This window comes from Cucurbita moschata, unplaced genomic scaffold, assembly GCF_002738365.1.
Source record: "Cucurbita moschata cultivar Rifu unplaced genomic scaffold, Cmos_1.0 Cmo_Scf00002, whole genome shotgun sequence".
In the NCBI taxonomy this organism is placed as follows: Eukaryota; Viridiplantae; Streptophyta; class Magnoliopsida; order Cucurbitales; family Cucurbitaceae; genus Cucurbita; species Cucurbita moschata.
The window spans coordinates 3,157,062-3,176,896 of NW_019268518.1; the positions used below are offsets into that span (position 1 = coordinate 3,157,062).

At 36.9% G+C, this 19,835-nt stretch overlaps 4 protein-coding genes across 6 annotated transcripts in view; 2 read left to right on the top strand and 2 right to left on the bottom strand.

The window, feature by feature from the left end:
- Positions 1-5,904, top strand: part of LOC111458683 — a 9,665-nt gene extending 3,761 nt beyond the window's left edge. For both annotated transcript variants that reach the window (XM_023101472.1, XM_023101480.1), the window contains exons 5-9: positions 1,216-1,393; positions 1,528-2,122; positions 2,465-2,577; positions 4,125-4,368; positions 5,590-5,904. In XM_023101472.1, the coding sequence (XP_022957240.1) occupies positions 1,216-1,393; positions 1,528-2,122; positions 2,465-2,577; positions 4,125-4,368; positions 5,590-5,817 (1,358 nt within the window). In that variant the 3' untranslated portion in view covers positions 5,818-5,904. The remainder of the gene's footprint in view (positions 1-1,215; positions 1,394-1,527; positions 2,123-2,464; positions 2,578-4,124; positions 4,369-5,589) is intronic.
- Positions 5,905-7,686: 1,782 nt separating this feature from the next.
- LOC111458696 lies at positions 7,687-9,271 on the top strand. The gene has a single exon (XM_023101491.1). It carries the CDS (start codon positions 7,834-7,836, stop codon positions 9,103-9,105), a length of 1,272 nt encoding a protein of 423 aa, XP_022957259.1. The 5' UTR covers positions 7,687-7,833; the 3' UTR covers positions 9,106-9,271.
- Positions 9,272-10,448: 1,177 nt separating this feature from the next.
- On the bottom strand, positions 10,449-13,310 carry LOC111458705 (high mobility group B protein 7-like). 2 transcript variants are annotated; one of them, XM_023101509.1, is made up of 9 exons: positions 13,100-13,310; positions 12,052-12,134; positions 11,918-11,966; positions 11,711-11,827; positions 11,538-11,595; positions 11,150-11,194; positions 10,984-11,070; positions 10,847-10,909; positions 10,449-10,815 (listed from the first exon to the last, which is right to left on the bottom strand). In XM_023101509.1, exons 1-8 carry the CDS (start codon positions 13,213-13,215, stop codon positions 10,850-10,852), a joined length of 615 nt encoding a protein of 204 aa, XP_022957277.1. In that variant the 5' UTR covers positions 13,216-13,310; the 3' UTR covers positions 10,449-10,815; positions 10,847-10,849. The 2 variants fall into 2 exon arrangements, with proteins under 2 accessions (XP_022957277.1, XP_022957271.1); XM_023101503.1 differs by having other exon boundaries at positions 10,449-10,909; positions 13,100-13,309.
- A 5,262-nt stretch (positions 13,311-18,572) lies between these two features.
- LOC111429766 (protein ASPARTIC PROTEASE IN GUARD CELL 2) overlaps positions 18,573-19,835 on the bottom strand; it is a 2,484-nt gene continuing 1,221 nt past the window's right edge. The window contains exon 2 of the mRNA XM_023065766.1: positions 18,573-19,688. Within this exon, the coding sequence (XP_022921534.1) occupies positions 18,612-19,688 (1,077 nt within the window). The 3' untranslated portion in view covers positions 18,573-18,611. The remainder of the gene's footprint in view (positions 19,689-19,835) is intronic.

The following is a 19,835-nucleotide window of genomic DNA, read 5'->3' on the forward strand; positions in this document are numbered from 1 at the left end:
AAAAAAAAAAAAAAAAAAAAAAAAAAAAAAAAAAAAAAAAAAAAAAAAAAAACTACCTTTTCTGATAAAGGAATAAGAAGTGCATTCTGATTCTCGTAACTGTAAAGAAGAGAGGTTGGTTTGTCTTTTTAGGAAATGGTTAGAGAGTTCCAATAAAGCTCTTCACACTAGAACTACCAAGGAGTCACAATAAAGCTCTTAAGTTGCAAAAGATGTATGAAGACCAAGGAGTCACAATTAAGCTCTTCAACTGGCCAGAAACTTTAAATTCCCCAGAACTCACACTAGAACTACTCTAATCTACTCAAAGTTGGCCTAGAAACACCAGAAAATCACCAACAAGAGCCATCACACAATGTAACTTCATTGACATAGATCCATTCTTGTCCCATTGACATAGTGAAATCCCCCGGGGGAACCATTCTTGTCCTAGAGAAATGCTTTTGGACATTTTCTACAATAGGAGTCCAAAAGTAAGTTAGGAGTCCAAAAGAATAAACTTACGGGGGTTGTGTCGATATGAACCAAGGCATCTCAATCATGTAATATGAAGTTTGAGGAAGATGTGAAAAAAATGTTGTTCAAATTACCACTAGATAAACTCTAGTCACATTAAGTGAAGTCATGTTTCATTAGTATATAGATTAAATTTATATACCGGTTAATTATGGTCATAAAGTGTGAATGCTACCACTCTTGAAATGTATCATGGAAGATCAAGGGTTTTATTTTGAGGCTATATAAAGCCATGTTGTCTTTGTAAAATAGACTTAGAAAAATGGAGTAAAAGAAAATTTTCTTTGCAATTCTATATAATTTAGATTGCGAGCTTAGAATTATTCAAGTTTGAGTTGATCAATCTTGCTTGGGGAGTGATTTGAATCTCAAATAAATTTTCTTGTCTTGAGATATTTGATCAATAAGGTAACCTGAATCTTACTTTCCCTTGAGGTGATTTCTTATTGTTTTGGTGTTCTTGAATATTTTAGATTTAAAAGTCTTATTTTTCAATAAGGTTGTTACATCGAATTCTCGGGAGTTTCATAACATTTGAGATTTAGGGGTTTGCATATTCATAAGGGTTCTTGGTTCCAATTGGTTGGGAGTTTCATATCATGTGTGATATAGTATTCACTTGATTGCTCTGCGGTGAAGATATTCATCAAGTGTTTTCCCTCCACATCTGCGTTTGATCTAGTTTATCTATTCATGCAGGGAGGTTGACACTGACCAATCATGCCTTCTACTTTGAGTCACTGGGTGTTGGTATATACGACAAAGCTGTTAGATATGATCTGGGAGCTGGTATGAAACAGCAAATAAAACCTGAACTTACAGGACCATTGGGTGCTCGTCTATTTGATAAAGCTGTTATGTACAAGTCAACATCTGTGTATGATATCTCTTGATCGATATGAGATACTTTTATATATTCTAGTCCCTAGGTTCTAATCTTTGTTTTCCCTTCCTTTGAGGTTATTTTTATTAGTTTATTTTATGGTTAAACGCTTTAATGATCCTTTACAGGATAGAACCTGTTTATTTGGAGTTTCCTGAATTCAAAGGCAGTTCTCGGCGGGATTATTGGTTGGATATCTGTCTTGAGGTCCTGCGAGCACATAAGTTTATCAGGAAGAACAATCTTAATGAAACTCAGAAATCAGAAGTACTTGCAAGGGCAATTTTTGGCATTTTCAGAATTCATGCAGTTAAAGATGCTTGTCATGTTTTTGCATCACAATACAGAACATTACTCACTTTTAATCTGACAGAAAGTCTTCCTGGGAGAGATTTAATTTTGGAAACTCTCTTGAGTCGATTGATGTTGATAAATAGAGATAGTGTTCAGCATGATGCTTCTGGGAATCCACCTGCAAAGCAGCAACGACAATTGTCTCCAATTTTTCTTCTATCATTAAGTCAACTTGGATTCACCTTACAGAAAGAGATAGGTTATGAATGCGATGCAGTCTTAGTTGGAGATGTTTGGGTTTGTGAGACTAATCCCTTGGACGTTATAGTGAGACAATCAATATCAGATTCAGGCAGGGCTGAAGCTGCACAAGCAACTGTTGACAAAGTGAAAGTGGAGGGTATTGATACAAATCTTGCAGTAATGAAGGTAAGTTTGTTGGAGAAAACAATTTCCTTCTATGAGATACTTGGAAGATACGCAAGCTATCGAGTTAAAATTTAAAATTGATTTAACTTGTAGACTTGTATATCTTCTTGATCAACAACTGTTATCATCACTATCACGTTTCAGTGTCTTTTCTTTTATTTTACATACCGGAGGAAATATGGGGAATTTCAATCTCCACTTCTCTGTTTGTGTCAACCAAATTGATAAATTTAATACCGGGTAGGTGGTAATTTTTTGCATGCTTGAACGATTAACCAAAGAAAAATATTGAATTCTTTGGGAGTGTATCTTGGATCTGAATCTTTCTCTCTGTCTGTCCAGGAACTGTTGTTTCCATTTCTGGTATTGGCTAGAAATATTCAAATTTTGGCCTCATGGGAAGACACTTTCACATCAACATTTTTTCTACTGCTGTTTTGCTACGCTATTATATGGTAACTACTCATTTTCTGGAGCTTTGCATGTTTGTGTCGAAATAGAGCATTGATATCTTGGTGTGCCGCTTACTTGATTCATAAATAACTGTGTTCCAAAACAAAGCTTGTAAGTTATATGCATGCTATAATATGCTGGTCTTTTTTACTTTTACCTATTTGAAGGCTGTGTTTGGATTAAGTTCTTAATCTGTCAAAACATTTTACGTGGATAGGATTTCAGCACATTTGATCATGAGTGATTATGGAATTGCTAATAGTTTTTCGGGCATAATCATAAATCTTCATGCTTTTTGGTAGTAAAATTTATTAGTGATGAGCTTGAGAAGTGATAGAAGGGTCTTTTATTTCATTTTGACATTTATTGTATCCAATTAGGTCCATCAACTCTAACTTTCCTAAAAAAACTGTGATTTAAAGGACATGGAGCAGCTTCACCATTACGTGGTTCTGCAAAGTAACTTCATGATATGCCTTTCTTGTAACTTCTTGATCAATCTATGGTTACAATTTCCAGATACTCGCCAATTTCAGCTTCTATTTGCTAGGATCAACAACCTATTGAATTTATCTCCAGTTTTAACCTTAGAGGGCAGAAGAAAGTCCTCTAGCCTTTGAGTTCATGCTTGTGGTCTCCTTTGGTACATCTGGTTGGAGCACAACGACATGATCTTCTCGTTCTCTTTCTTTTAATCCTTTTTTTAATTTTATGAAAACTACACTTCTATTGAGGGCGATGATGAAAATGGGAAGGGACATCCAAAAAAGGGTCCAACAGAAGGAGCCAGACAAAACTAACTATATAAAAAAGGCTTTGTTCTCCTTTGAAACTAACACCCCAATCGTAACGGCCCAAGTCCACCGCTACCAGACATTGTCCTCTTTGGACTTTCCCTCAAGGTTTTTAAAACGCGCCTGATAGGGAGAGGTTTCCACACCCTTATAAAGAATGCTTTGTTATCCTCTCCAATCAATATGGGATCTCACACCAATAAAGGCATGAAACTCGGCCAGAGGCCACACCTCCTTCCTCAATCTCAATCCCTTTAAGAAGTCCATTGCTTCTCCCAATCCCCAAAGGTTAAAAGAAGATCCTTATTCAAGTTGAAGATTCTGCAATTATAGCATTGATCCTGAACACTTCTTTCAGACCTCCAAATTTAAGTTCGGAGAGGAATTGAAAATTTTGTTGGTTAATGTTGTTCAGCGAATGAAAAATGTCCAGGAGCTTGGAACCAGTGGCTATAACCCCGATCAAATGACTTGAAACAAAGAGATAGTATGCCGTTACCAAATACTTTTCGCAAAATGCACCAATTAGGATTTTGGATAATGTTGGTATTCCTTTTCTGAATAAGATGTTTACAAATGATGATTGATAAGCTTGAATTGAATGGCTAGTTAATATTTTTTTCCCCTCGTTTTAGCTATTGTTACATTCTGATTTTACTTGCAATTAACCTCTCAACTTCATTCCATATATCAAAGTTTTAGTGGGAGGTAATAATAGCTTGAGATCAACGAATTTTTTCCATGTTGAAATGCAGGAATTGGATAAGGTTTTTTTTGCCTTGCATTCTAGTATCTCTTGCGGTTCTCATGACTTGCCGCCGGAAGTTTGGCCAAAGCAAGCCACTAGAACCCTACAGGATCACGGCCCCCCCTAATCGAAATGCTGTAGAACAGTTGCTGACCTTGCAAGAAGTCATCACTCAAGTTGAAGCATTGATCCAAGACGGGAATATCTTTCTCCTAAAAATAAGAGCTCTCTTATTTGCAGTACTTCCACAGGTACATATTATGAATATTTCCTTGAAGTAAAGTCATTATCTGATTATTTGACTATTTCCTTTATCTTCTTCACCAGAAAGTACTTCAGAGGATGATCTGAATCTTGTACATTTTAACCCAACTCCTCTTTGAGTCTTGCTTCTAAATTTGTTTGTTTTTCTCTCTCTCGGAGTCCTTTTTTCTACTCAACTTTTGGTGGTTTGTGTGTGGTGGCGGCTTCTCCTTATCTTTTAACTACAGCTGTAGTGCTTTTGAAAAAAGAAAAATTATAAAGAACTAGGCTTCAAAGGAAACATATCTCAGCCAGAGCACACATATCTTCCCAATACCTTTCCAACCCTTGAAAAATTATCTCATTCCTCACCCAAGTCCTCCAAAAAACTAAATAACTGAGAGGAAGAGAAAAATATGCTATGATACCAAATGATAAGGAATCAACCGAAGGAAAACTCTGATACCAAATGATAAGGAATCACTACAAGGGAAGGAAGATTTGGATTACTTTGTTGATCAAATATCTTAAGGCAAGAACACTTGTTTGAGATTCGAATCACTCGATCATGTCAAGCTTGAATACATACAACCTAAACTACATAGAATTGCACAGAAACTTAGCTATTCGGTAAAAGAAAGCACAAATGCTTCTTTTACTACATTTTTCGAGTCTATTTTACAAAGACAATATACATGGCTTTATATAGCCTCATAATTTAAAGCCCTTAACCTTTCATGAGGCATTCCAAGAATGGTAACTTTTATATTTTATGACCATAATTAGCCACAAGGTATACTTTATGATCATAATTAGCTACTATGTAAATAATCCTTAAAATACATTAAAGAAACATCATAACTATAAATTATCATCTATCATAAATTTGTAACCATCTAAGCATAAATAAAGCCGCACTTGAAGTATCTTGAAGCCTTTGTTGCATAAATGAAGCTTGATTCTTCTTAATGTGACATTAATATTACATGATTGAGATGTCTTGGTTCATACCACCGAACGCTTCCATCCCCACCCCCACATTCATTGTACTAAAACAAAATCCTCCATCATAATACAATAATCACTCTTTCTATGATTCTTTTTTCTTTTATATGTAAGCTTAAGAAATATTTAGCCTTTAGCCTACAGCGTTTTTGTACTTTTCACAAGTCATCAAGTATCATATTTCCTGTGTATATAAGCTTGTAATCCCTTGATCTTTGTTGCAGGAGACAGACATGGTTGCTATAGTGCTAGTTTTTGCAGCTTTTGTTTTTGCATTTATGCCATTTAAGTACATAATTATGCTAGCATTAGTAGAGGCATATACAAGGGAAATGCCATACAGGAAGGAAACCAGTTACAAATGGATTAGACGGGGAAGGGAATGGTGGATTAGAATTCCAGCAGCTCCTGTTCAGCTTGTCAAACATGATGATAAGAAAAAGAAATCATAAAGCGAGTTGATGGGTCGAGATTTTGCATATCGTCTCATCACCATAGGGAAGATATTTTTGTATGTATATATATGTCTAATTTATTAATGTCTCGAGAAATCTATATTTCCTTAAAAAGATTACAGTCGCACGATTCTCATTATATTTGCCATGGGTAGCTCACACAGACACGCACGTTACAATAGTTAGAACACGAAAAAAAGAAAGAAAAGGTTTTGTAGTGCCAAGATATGGACCAGGCAATTCAGATTCTTCTCTTCAGTGGGATAGAGGATGTAACGACATTGTCCTCTTTGGACTTTTCCTCGAGGTTTTACAGAAGATTTAGATGGGTTTGTTTGATATTGTTTAGACCATTTCTAGGAAGTTCTTTTATTGTAAATATTTTGTTGTGAGAGTTGTTTATTGGCTTTAATGGCTTTTAAAAAACACTTATTGACTTCAATACTTTGGGTTCAGGTCGTATAAATATTAGTTTTCTAAGAAGGAGAGGATAAAGTTTGTGTATCCTACGTGACAACCAAATTATTTAGATACCATTGAATTTGAATCTTATCATGTTCTTCTACTCTCTCTCTCTAAAGTTAAGTTGGACTCTTCAGAGATTGAAGGATCATCTTACGGTCGATGAAATTTCGAAACTTTCGTAAGTGCATCAAACTTAAACCGTTCATTTAGATTTATAATTATTTTTATTTTGTTTTATTTTTTATCCAAATAAGAAGTATAAAAATTTAATTTAAATTAAAGGGACTAAATTGTTATTTTCACGCTATTATTTTGAGGGCATTTTTTAAGTTTTTAAAATTCTAAATTTTTTTTGTTAAAATAATAAAACTCCGGTGCAATAAATGGTAATAATGTTCTTAATTTTATATACTGTTGGTATACTCTGAAAACAACCTCAGTACAATATTGATGATCTTATAAAGATAAAATTTTAGTTAATTTTTATTTACCGATCTCATCTTTTACGGAATCGATCCCCTTTTGACTGTACAAGAATATGTGGAGCTCGGCATGTCTGGAAGCATAGGAGAATGTTCTTTTGCTGATATTATCACCAGTATTCGATACTAGGTCATTAATAGCATTAGTATACCTTCTCTATTCATTCGCCAGTATTCGATACTAGGTCATTCATAGCATTACTATACCTTCTCTATTCATTGCAGGTTGGTTATTCGTCAGCACGGATTTAGCTTACAATATTTTTGGAAGCCCTCGTCCAAATGAGTATTTTACCGAGAGCCGACAAGAAATTCCATTAAAAATGACCGTTTTGATTCTTTGGAACAACTCGATAAATTGAGTAAATCTTTGTAGGAGGAACAAATGACTATCCATAAAACTTGTCCAATTTTCATTTTTTATTTTAACATAAATATATATTTTCAATTCAACCTCCAAAAATATTTTTAAAAAATAAATTATGGTAAACATAAAAGCCGAACTTTTCAAAGTCTAAAATAAATAATCAAATCTATCCTGAATTTTGTCGGTTTAATTCAATCAAAATTTATTAATCAAAACCCTTAAGGCAGTCCCTACAACCAGCTTTCAAGACAACCCCATGGAATATATGATTTTTTTTAGTTCAATTATTATATGGATCATAGAAATCGAATCATTGACTTTTAAATAATAGCTAGATTCAAATTAACTTAGGTTACTTTAATTCAATTCATCAAATTAAAATAAATATATCATAAACAATTTTGTTTAATTAAACATAAATTCTGGTAAGCTCAAGTTTTTAAATTATATTCTTTTGAACACGTTTTTTATTTTAAAAGATAAGAAAAAAATAATTTTTAAAATATATATATATATTTTCATAATATATATATATAAAGCATAAGCCATAAACCCAAATCGGTCTTATAGAAACAAAATCATCAAATCCATATCCAATATCATTGCTCCTACGCCTCTTCGTTCTTCTTCTTCAGTTTTTCTTGCGGCCGTCTCCGGTTCAGCTCCGGTGGAAATTAATCTTTCACAATTCAAATCAGCATGCCGTCGTCTTCCTCCAATTCATCGTGGCCGGAGAATAACCACCTTGATGCTCTGTTATGCTCTGTTCGTCCTTTCCTTCGCGGTGAACTTGAAAAGGTAAACACGAACCTTCCCTCTCTCATCTCTGTCCTCCGTTCCGTCGGTGCCGGCGAGTGTTGGCACAAGCACGGCACGTTCCTCGATCACCTCGTTGATATCTACCGAATTCTCAAAATCTGGAAAGCTCAAGAGCCGGTTTGTTTGTGCGGCCTCTTCCACTCTGCGTATTCCAATTCCTACGTCAATCTTGCTATTTTCGATCCATCTACCGGCCGCGATATTGTTCGTGGCCATGTCGGTGAGGCGGCGGAGAGATTGATTCATCTGTTTTGTATCGTTCCTCGGCAGCATCTAATTCACGACGATCTTCTTTTCCGCTACTCCGATTCGGAACTCGTCGATCACCTCAAAGTTTCCGAGGCATCGCTGAAGAACGCCGTGGAAAACGGACATTTCAACGACGATGAAACCTGGAGAAAGAAACTGCAGTCGATTCTTCCAGCCGATGGCATAACCGTGAAGCACATCAAAACCGGAGAAGACGTGATGGTTTCGAGGCGAGTGGTTGCGATTTTCCTCATGATGACGATAGCCGATTTCAGCGATCAACTCTTCGGATTTCAAGATTTGTTGTTCGAAAACTCCAACGGACGCCTCGAATTCACAGGTAATAATTACACATCTCTCTGGCCTGGAAACGGCAAGCCTGGACTATGGATGAACTCCTCATCAAGAATGGGAGCGATCTACTCCTTAATTGCGAGAGAGGAAGCAATTTTCATCGCACAGAGAAAGCGAAACGGCGAATTGGGGCTCAAAACAGAAAGAGACGAGGATTTAGACCTAGTAATTCCCCCAATTTTCAGTAACTGCACAAGAATTCTTGACGCAGAGGATCAAATTACAGCAAGGGATTCATACTGGGAAGGTATTTGCAAAACATCTGAAAGAACTGAGGAATTGCTGTTGAGATGTGTGGAGAAGAATCCGTTTGTTGGCGAGCCGCATGTGGCGTTGGCGCAGCTGTATTTGGGGAAAGGGCGGTTTGAGGAGGCTGAAAAGGAGGCCGAGGAAGGGGTGAGGCTGATGCTTGAATGGGGCAGCGCTTGGGACAAGAGGATGCCATGGGACGGCTGGATTGCTTGGGGAAGAGTGCTGTTGATGAAAGCCAAGGAGAGGACATGGACCAACACATCATGGGGAATCCTGAACCTGGGGCTTGTAAGGTAAGAGAAACTAAATCTTCACTATGTTTTGGTATTAATTAGTCATATCAATTGTGTTCATAAATAGAGTTTTGTGAAGAACATTCCATGGCTGTGTTGCTTGCATCTCATGTTGATATAAATAAAACTTGGGTGTTGTTTGATCATAAATGAAGTTCATTAGGACATCATAATTGAAGTGGCATGATTATCATATGCCCATTTGCTTCTTCTAAATGATTATTCGATGTTAGTAATAGGTTAGGAATCATCAATGGTATTATATTGTCCACTTTGAGTATAAGCTCTCATGATTTTGTTTTGGGCTTTTCCAGAAGGTCTCATAGATGTATTCCTTTACTTATAAACTCATGATCATTCAATCCTCCCTTTGAACAAAATACACTATAAGTAGCCCCCAAGGCTTATGGAGCTCTCGGACAACCTTCCCTTAATTGAGGCTCGACGCCCTTCTCTCGAGCCCTCGAACAAATTACACCCTTTATTCGACACTTTAGTCACGTTTGACTACATTTTCGAGGCTCACAATTCTTTGTCCTTCCCTTAATTGAGGCTCGACTCCCTTCTCTCAAGCTCTCGAACAAAGTACACCCTTTATTCGACACTTTAGTCACTTTTGACTACATCTTCGAGCCCATGTTTATTCGACACTTTTGATTCTATTGTCATAGCTAAGTTTAGAGTATGACTCTGACCCCATGTTTTAGAAGATGGTATGATATTGTCTACTTTTAGTATAAGTTTCATGAATTTGTTTTGGGTTACTCCAGAAGGCCTTATAGATGTATTCATTTACTTATAACCCATGATAATTTCCCAAGCCAAGGTGTAACTCACTTGCAACAATCCTCAACCGTATATAATTCAAATGGTTTGAGTTCTTTCTTTTATTAGTTATCAATCGAGTGGGATAATTAGCGGAAGAATATACCATATCTGTTTTTGACTCTCCAAAGCCTGTGTATATAAAAATCACTACAATTTTTCCATAACTTGTTTAGAATCTCTTCCTTCTTTATCCACGCAAGCTGCAAATTGGGTAATTGATGTTGAATTTTCTTAATTATTAGTGCAAAGTATTGGTATTTAAACAAAAGTGCATTTTCCATCAAAAAGTTCTTGAATTCTTTTACAAAACAAACAAAATTGTCTTTGAACTTCATACATATATGCTTAAAAGAGAGAGATGAAATATGTAAAATATGCCCATTTTTTAATTTAAAAAATAGTATGTAATAAATGGATGAAATATTTGCCTTCAAAGAAAAATTATTATAATGCTGACAAAGGTGTATACGTCCAATAATAGAAAGAGAAATGTGGACATAGTCGCATATTCCAAGAACATGCACCAAAATATGATATCATTCAAACAAATGGCGGACGCATATGGCCATAAAACTGTCAGAAAAGGCCAAAAAGTTTTACAAAAGCCCAACCCCATTAGGCACTCCAATTCTCATTGGGTTAGTTAGAACGGTTCAGACACGAGATACGAAGCCTCCCATATTATCATGTTTTGGTTTTCATCCCAAACTTTTCCTCTCGGTTTTAAAATGGGTATGCTAAGAAGAGGCTAGCCGATGTGTGCGGGTCTAGACTAATAAGCATGGGTACTATATTTGCTTGTGACGCAACCATAGAATCCAACGGCGGTTTTTGGCTAAATTAGAGAATTTACAAAAGGAACCAAGCGATGATGCTGTTTCTAGCTATTTACTATCACAAAAGACTAACTTGGGAATGTTTTACTCATCTGTTACTTTCTCTGCCTCCTTCTCTGTAACCTCTTCTGTGTCTTTCTCATCCTGAACAAAGATCCCACATTAGCATTTGAATGAATAACCAAACAGATTCAGATAGTTGAGAGCTCAAATCTCACATCCTCGTTCTCAGTGTTTCGGGTTTCCAAGGCTTTTTCGTACTCTGCTTTCAGCTCGGCAGCTTTATCCTGGTAAGGCTTCTTCTCCTGTTCAATCAGCTTAAGTTTTAGATGACACAATTCATAAACATAGACGTGCTTTTAGATGGCAAGTAATATAACTCACTTCATCAGTCATTGATTTCCATTTCTCACCACCCTCCTTTGCAACCTGAAAAGATTGAAATACTCGATCATGAGACAGAGCATACAATAATTTGATCCCTCGTCATAATTACTGGAGCATACAATAATTTGATCCGTCGTCATAATTACTATATCAATCCAAGCCCACTGCTAACAGATATTATCCTCTTTGAGCTTCCTTCCCCTAAAAGTTTTTAAAACGTGTCTACTAGGAAGAAGTTTTCACACCCTTATAAAAAAGGTTTCATTCTTCTCTCCAACCAACATTGGAACTCACAATCCACCCCTTTCGTGACAGTGTCCTCATTGGCACTCATTTCTCTCTCCTCTCACCGTTACTACACAAAGTGATATGGGTCTGTGCTAACCTCTTTAACGCCTTTAGAATCAGGATTTGCTTCTTTAAATGACTTTCTGAAGTCCTCCCTGAAGTATTACAATTACTTGAAATTCAGTTAAAATTCAAGTAAATAGAAAATAACACTATAAATCTAATGATTCTGACAATTGAGAGCAGAAGGAATGAGGGAAATTTGCATACATGAAGATAAAGAAGGCTGTAGGAGGGCGCTTGGGGGCATTTGGATCTTTGTCTTTCTTCTTCCTCTTGTCCGTTTTGGATTTAGTGGCTTTTGGTTCCGATGGTGCTGATCTTTTCCTGTAAATAATTTAACTCAAAACATCAGCTCAACCAGGTAAGAATAAAGAAAAACGTGCAGAGATAGGAGCATAGCGACGGATAAGACACCTTTCAGCTGGCTTTTTAGCTTGAGTTTGCTTCTCGACAGTCTGAGCCTCTGCAGGAAACGAGAACAGTAAGAGTTCTAAATCAGAAAAGAATCCCAAAGAAAAAAATTATTCACGAATCCACACGGATATTACCTAAATTCATTCTAATTTTGGTATCGAGGCTACAGCTATGCATGCTGATTAGGGCGGCCGGAACACTTTTGCCGCACTCACCACTGTAACAGCCAGAAATCAACCATTCAAATCAGAGAAATCAGATTCTTCCATTGTCAAGAAACTTAATGATGTTTTCATTAACTATCAAAATCAAACTAAAAATGCGAACAGGAAACCACACATTATTATTGAATGAACAACAAACAAAAGGAAAACACCGTAAACCATAATCTCTTCCGACAATAATCGAAGAAATGGAACGTTAGGAATGTACAGTACGAACACACCAATGGAACCAACAAAAAACAAAAGCAGTAAAAACACGCCAAGTTATAAAGGTAAGAAATAATCGTACATCAACAAGAACATTCATAACGAAAGCAAATATTTCATTCAACTTTAAAACACAATCGGATTAAAACGCAAGCAAAAAGGCATACATTATCAATAAATATTTCATTCAACTTTAAAACACAATCGGATTAAAACGCAAGCAAAAAGGCATACATTATCAATGCCAAAGCAAAAATCACTCCAAACACAATCGGATTAAAACGCAAGCAAAAAGGCATACATTATCAATGCCAAAGCAAAAATCACTCCAAACACAACTTGTTCCGAAAATATTCGAAGAAATGGAGCGTTAGGAAAGCGTAACACAGACGCCGATTCATAACGCCAAGTTATAAAGGTAAGAAATAATCGTACATCAACAAGAACATTCATAACGAAAGCAAATATTTCATTCAACTTTAAAACACAATCGGATTAAAACGCAAGCAAAAAGGCATACATTATCAATGCCAAAGCAAAAATCACTCCAAACACAGCTTGTTCCGAAAATATTCGAAGAAATGGAGTGTTAGGAAAGTGTAACACAGACGCCGATCAACCAACGTAGAAATCAAAGCATAAAGAAAACAAGTTACAAAGATTCAGGAATGTGACTCCGTCCTCTTTAGCTCTCCAACCAGTCGGTGTACAAACCATAACATCCATAGAGAAAATGGAAAGAAACACGCACCATCGAGCAAAAGCACTGCCGTCTTTGGCTCTCACAAGGGAAGGACCAGTGGTGGCGGCGTCGGAGGGAGCAGCATCCACTCTCTTCCTCGAACTCGACGATCTTCGAACGGCCATTTCCTCTTCTCCGCCGCTGAATCGGTGACTCCGAAAATGCAGAAGAACTGATGGTAATGGGAAGTTTTTCGCGGTGGAAAAATCTAGTAGCCACTGTTATCTAAATTTTGGCGCCCTTAATCCTCGCATTTTATATCGTTTCACGAAGATCTCTGACTTGGATCAATCTTCTACCGTTGATTTTATACAATTTTGTATCGACGTTCCAAATTCATACTCCCGTCAAATGGGCCTTAGATAAACCTGGGCTGAGTTATTGGGCCTTGAATAAACCTGAGATTGGGCTTACGATTGGGCTTGGGCTTGGATGAAACTTTTAAAGATTTTTAAATTAACACTTTTAAAAAATAATTATATAGCTAATTTCTATTGAAATTTTTTCCTTTAAATGATTAATTACCCCAAAAAAAAAAAAAAAAAATTGAAGATCAATTTTAGAAACAAAATAATATTATCTATGAGTAATAACAACGACAATAATAACAAATAAAGAAAAGTAAATCGGGTTGGCATATGAAATGGGGAGACATGTTTACGAGAGATCGAGATGGATTCCACCTCAACCGTGCCTAGTGTACGACGAGCAATATCACATAGTTGTTATGAGTGTTTGAGGTTGAGTTAGATAGGGTCGAGACATTTTTTAGATCCAATTGTAAATTTTTTCAACTCAAATAATTCTTATTAAATAATGAACTCAACTCGATCTAACATGGTTCGATTCATTTCTCACCCTCATGTGCTTGATTTAATTAGACTCGTTTAGGCACCATTAGTCTATTTATGTGCTTGATTTAGTGAAGAATTTGTCCAGGTGTGAAATTGGTTTGAAAGAGGTTTATTAGAGATTTTCTAACGTAACTTTGTTTAAATAGGGTTAACGTCGTGGATTCACATAGGATCTACTGTTCGTTCACGTACCGTATGGATATTACGGTCGTAAGGAATTATTCAGATATGCAATGTGGTTCAAGAGATGTCTAAATTACAAAATACGAACCCTATCTCGACCTTGTTTCCTCCCCACCTCCTACCGTTTTATACTCTAAAACTGATATGTAAGTATACTCTTTTGATAATGACATGTTTTTACCAATTTGAGCTTAGCTTAACTAGTTTAGTCCGTATGTCTTCAACCAACCGATTAAAAGTCTAGATTAAACCAAAAAAAAAAAAAAAAAAAAAAATGGTAAGAACTCTCGTAATCAAAAGGTTCGAGCCACATGAATAGCTACCACAAAGCGTTTATTAGGTGGGTAAGTCAAATTGGTCCTTTAATCCGACCACGAAGGATCGAGCAATGATGCCATAAATAACCTTTCACAAACTTTGGATAAAAACCCATTATCATCGAGAGGACCCCTCAACTCCTTTTCTTTTTCTAAGTGAATATGAGAATTACGTTACCTACTTCCGATATTCATGAATTGAAAAAATCAATACATGTTATAGCTTTTCTCGTCCTCGTTTTTACCTCCTATTTCATTCTCCGTCCCTACAAAAATTTTCATTTATCTGTTCAGGAATTGGAGCGGGACTCCCTGTAGAAGTTTGCATTAATCACGTCTTTCTTGGATTTTTTTTCCCAATATATACCTTTTAAATAATTTTCAAAAGACAAATTTCATTTTCTAATATAATTTATATTAAAAAAATGTAAGAAAAATATTATATATATATATATATATATAAAAGTGGAGTAGCATAGGACGGGAACCGGGGAAGAATCAGGGTCGAAAATGAGGATAGAGAATATAATTTTCGTCCTCGTCCCTGCCCCCATTTAGCTATCTGAGAAAAATCTCTCCCCAGTTCTTTCTTCATTAATCAAATATTTTTCATCTCATCCGTCCCATCCGGGATGTGTTTGGACGATATTGCCCTTCTATAAATAAAGGTAAAAAGGCTAGAAAAAATAATTATTTTTTTACTATTTGCATTAGAATTTAGATGTAAAAATGACGTCATATTTGAGTAACAATTATTTGAAGAAAAAAAAATGTGGGAGAAAATGAAAGTATTTTATTTGTATATCCAAAATGATCCTTTGATTGATTCTGACTAAAGCTTACACATTGCCTTTATTTGATTCCTTCACCTTTCACAAATTTCTTGGGCAAATTTTAACTTTTTGGGACATAAAGCAAATTTTAACTCTTTTTTTTTTTTTTTTTAACCTTATTTTGTTTATATTTAATTTTGCATCAATAATTAGATACGTGTCGATTTTTAGGTCGATATTTTTCAATGCATTCGATAGTTCAACGTTTGATTTAATTGGGGTTGTGCACGGGTTGAGTTGGATTGGAGAAAACTTTTGGACCAACCCGAAAGTTTAGGTTGGGTTGGATAGGTGACTCACGGAGAACGAAATATTTTTATTAAGAGTGTGGATACCTCTCCGTAGTAGGCACGTTTTAAAACGTAAGGTTGATGATTATATGTAACAGGTCAAAACGAACAATATCTACTAACGGTGAGATTGTGGTGTTACAAATGGTATCAGAAACCAAACACTGGGTAGTGTACTAGTGAGGACACAGGGCCTCCAAGGAGGGTGGATTGTGAGATCTCACATCGGTTGCAGAGGGGAACGAAATATTCCTTATAAGGGTGTGGAAGTCTCTCCCTAATAAACGCGTTTTAAAACGTAAGGCTGACGGTCAAATGTAATGGGCCAAAACGAACAGTATCTACTAGCGGTGAGATTGTCGTGTTACAAATGGTATCAAAAACCAAACACTGGGTAATGTGCTAGTGAGGACACAGGGCCTCCAAGGAGGGTGGATTGTTAGATCTCACATCGGTTGCAGAGGAAAACGAAGCATTCCTTATAAGAGTGTGGAAACCTCTCCCTAGTAAACGCATGTTAAAACGTGAGGCTAACGATAAAACGGGCTAAAATGGACAATATCTACCAGCGATGGGCTTGGGGTTCAACTCAATTCAATATGAAAATAGAGGTATCCCCAACTCCAATTTGAGCATTTTCAGGTGTTTGATTAGGGTTCAAAGTTACCACACGTTATAAACTCAAATATACTTAATTTTCATAATAATCTTAAAGGGTACGGTTGAGTTGTAACGATATTTATGGTTTGGTTAGGTTGATACGACAAAAAAAAAAAAAAATGTTAACTAATGAGCCTGATATGAACCAAGAGACATCAATCATACAATATACTTCAATGAAGATGTGAAGAAAAGGTTGTCAAAATTATCAAAAAGATGTTTCAATTCATGCTACATTGAAGAAGAATGAAGTTTGATTGTTGTAAATTTTGGGTGGGTTATAATTTAGAGTAATTTAGAGTTATTGTATTTTAAGACTTTTTATTTAATTTCGGTTACATTTACATAATGGCTAATTATGGCCATAAAGTGTAAATGTTACCACTTTTGGAATGTCTTTAATAGTTTCATTTTGAGGCTATATAAAGCCATGTATGTTATATTTGTAAGGAGACTTGGAAAATATAGTAAAAGAAACATTTGTGCTCTTTTTTAGCCAATGGCTAAGTTTCTTTGCAATTCTATGTAGTTTAGGTTGCATGTAGAATCATTCAAGCTCGACATGATCAATCTTGCTTGTGGAGTGATTCGAATCTCAATCAAGTGTTCTTGTCTTGAGATATTTGATCAACAAGAATCATTGAAGCTAGGCATGATCGATCTTGCTTCTGGAGTGATTCGAATCTCAAACAAAGTGTTCTTGGCTTGAGATATTCGATCTACAACCCTAAACCCTAAACCCTAAACTCAACCCTAAACCCTAAATGGTCGGGCTCGTTAGTTAGACTCTAAACTCTAAACCCTAAAAAAAATGTTAACTAAAAAATTAGGGTCAGGTTCATTAGTTAAACCCTAAACCCTAAACTCAACCCAAAATTTAAAAATAAATAAATAAATAAATAAATCCAACCTGTGGATTGGTTTAGGTAGTCCAAATTGGTCGAATTCTCGGATCATTTGAACACCCTTAAATCTGACAGGCTAAATCCGATTACTAAGGTCTCATTATCTGACCTACGAATTCAAGCGAGAAAAAAAAAAAAAAACATGTTTTTAAAAGCTTATTTTTAGCCTTTTGAATTTGACCGAGAATTCAAATGTCTAACATACATCAACACTCAGAAAACTAGTAACGAAATCATTCTTATCTCGGGTACATAGTAGATTTTTCAAAAACATCTCTCGAAGACTTCGACACTCGACACTCGACGTTTTTTTAATCACGAACGTATAAATGTATGTAATTCTAAATCGTTTAACCCGTCTCGAACGAAAAAAGGGGCGACAAAAGTAATGAATGTTGATTTCACAATGTCATAAAAAGAGGAAAAAGCAAATGGCTTTACAAAAGCTCATTACTTGAATGAAGCTCAAAGGCAGACCAAAGCTCCTAGTGATGCCTTCACATGTCTACCTTAGTGGTGGCTCCCTTCATCATTTCAAGACCTTCAATTATTTATTTATTTATTTATTTATTTATTATTTATAATAAGTTAAAAGCTTAAAGGGATCCCTTGGAACCTTACTGCTCAAATACCCTAATTTTTTCTTTATTCACATCTCCCTTTTTGCCCATTCTTTTTGACCCACTTTATGCTTGACCCTATCTTTAACCATGGTTAACCCCTTTTCGACTCTTCGTTTAAATCTAAAGTTACTTTTTTTTGATCTCGATTAGGGTTTTTGTGCAAGCTCACATCGGTTGGAGAGGGGAACAAAACATTCCTTGAGAGAAAGAGTTAAAGAGAGAGACAATATCTGCTAGAATTGAGCTTGAACTGTTATAGTTTTTGTCAAAATATTAAAAAAAAAAGATTTTTTTTTTTAATGAGTTCGGAAGAAATATTTTGTGTGATGGTAATAATTTTTATAGTGGAGTTTCTTTTTGGTGGGTTCGGTTTTTTTATTTTTAGTTTTTCACGTAAATTGTGTTTTTTTAATTGACTATGTAAGGAGAGCAAATCCATTTAGACATAAAATTAGAGATGTTCCTACCCCGACCTTGTTTACCTAACGGAAAAAAATTTCTCTCCTTCTGTCTATCATGTTTTCTACTGTGATTATCTATGATGTTCGGGGCAGGTCCACTGGACATATGTACATATAATTGGAAGTAGATAGTCTTATTAGTTACTATATTAAAAGTTGACGTATTACAAACATTTTCGGAGCAGGGGACTTGCTAAACATGATACTTTTTAGCATCAAGCTTATACTTTAACCTAAAAAATGAGACCGAGCATTGTTTAGGGATAAGATAGTAGTTAGCAGTGTAAATGTCTACTATTGGCTTGCCCGTTCCTAATTGTTGAACAAAAAAAATTAAATTAAATTAAAAAAAAAACTATTCAAAATGACAGATTTGCCCTTTGAATTTTGATTAATTAACAAATACTTGGCCCAAATCCCACAAACCCATTAGCTCCATCAACGGAGATTTGAATCCCTTCTTGTTGGATGTTCCCTATTATCGACAATCCCGACGGCGATGCTGCAAATGCGAAGCAAAATGTCCCCTCTCCGTCCACCGGAATCAGAAAGTTTCTCGCCGGCAGCGTCAGTATCGGCCCGCCGGAGAAGTAGAATGATACCGTCGGAACCCTAACTGATACGAACCCGTTTAGATCGTAGCATGTGTCGAAGATTGATACCTCGCGCGATCGTGGTAGGTTCGCCGTTTGCCCTATGAAAGTGTCTCGAAATGCTTCGTATGCCGGCACTGGTAGTCTCGTCACGGCGGTGCCGGTGTCCATCACCACGCCGCCGTACCCTAGATCGGTGAGTTCGAAGATCTGTTCGGGTATTGGAACTCGGATCCCTCCGACTCCGAGACCTGAAAGGCCTACGTAGTAGAAACTTGGAGCGCGTGGATTTCTGATTAAGGGAACCCACGCGCCGCCGACTGGCATAGCACTGCGGCCGAACTCCAGCGTTCCAGTGGACTCGGTTCCTCGACTCACCAAGCAGTAGCTGAACGCGCCGCCGGTCTGGCCGCCGAGTTGGCCAACGAACGACATGGCGCCGCCACCGAGGCCGAGCAACCCGGCGGCTCCGACGAACATTCCACGGTTCATATGACCGCATCCAATCGCGATGTTTCGGATCAAAACTCGGCCGAAAGTTAGGGTTTCGAGAGCGAGATTGCCGCGAGTGTATGAGCCGTCACCGTACGACACCTCGTACCGGCACCGGCCGTCGTTGCAGCCGGCGTTGTCGAGACGGCCGCATACCGACGAATCGCAGGAGATCCCGGCGTAGGAGGCGGAACTAGCCGGGTCGAACACCGGGTCAGATTGTTGGTAGCATTCGCTGCAGGGCTGGCATTGCACCCAAACAATGTCGCTCCCGGAATCAATCACCACGTATTGGCTCCTCGGCGGGCTGCCGACGCCGATCCTCACAAAGTACTCTCCGCTCCCCTGTTCCGTGCCGGAGATCACATCGGAGCCGAAATCCGTCACCTGCAAAGGTGGAACATACAAATTTTTACCTCCTAACCTTTTAAATATAATCTATACGGCCATTCAAAGGAAAAGCTACAAAATCTTGAGTATATTCATATAAATTCAAAAGAGGGCAATTGGCTCCCTCCTTCCCTGTCAGCTCCC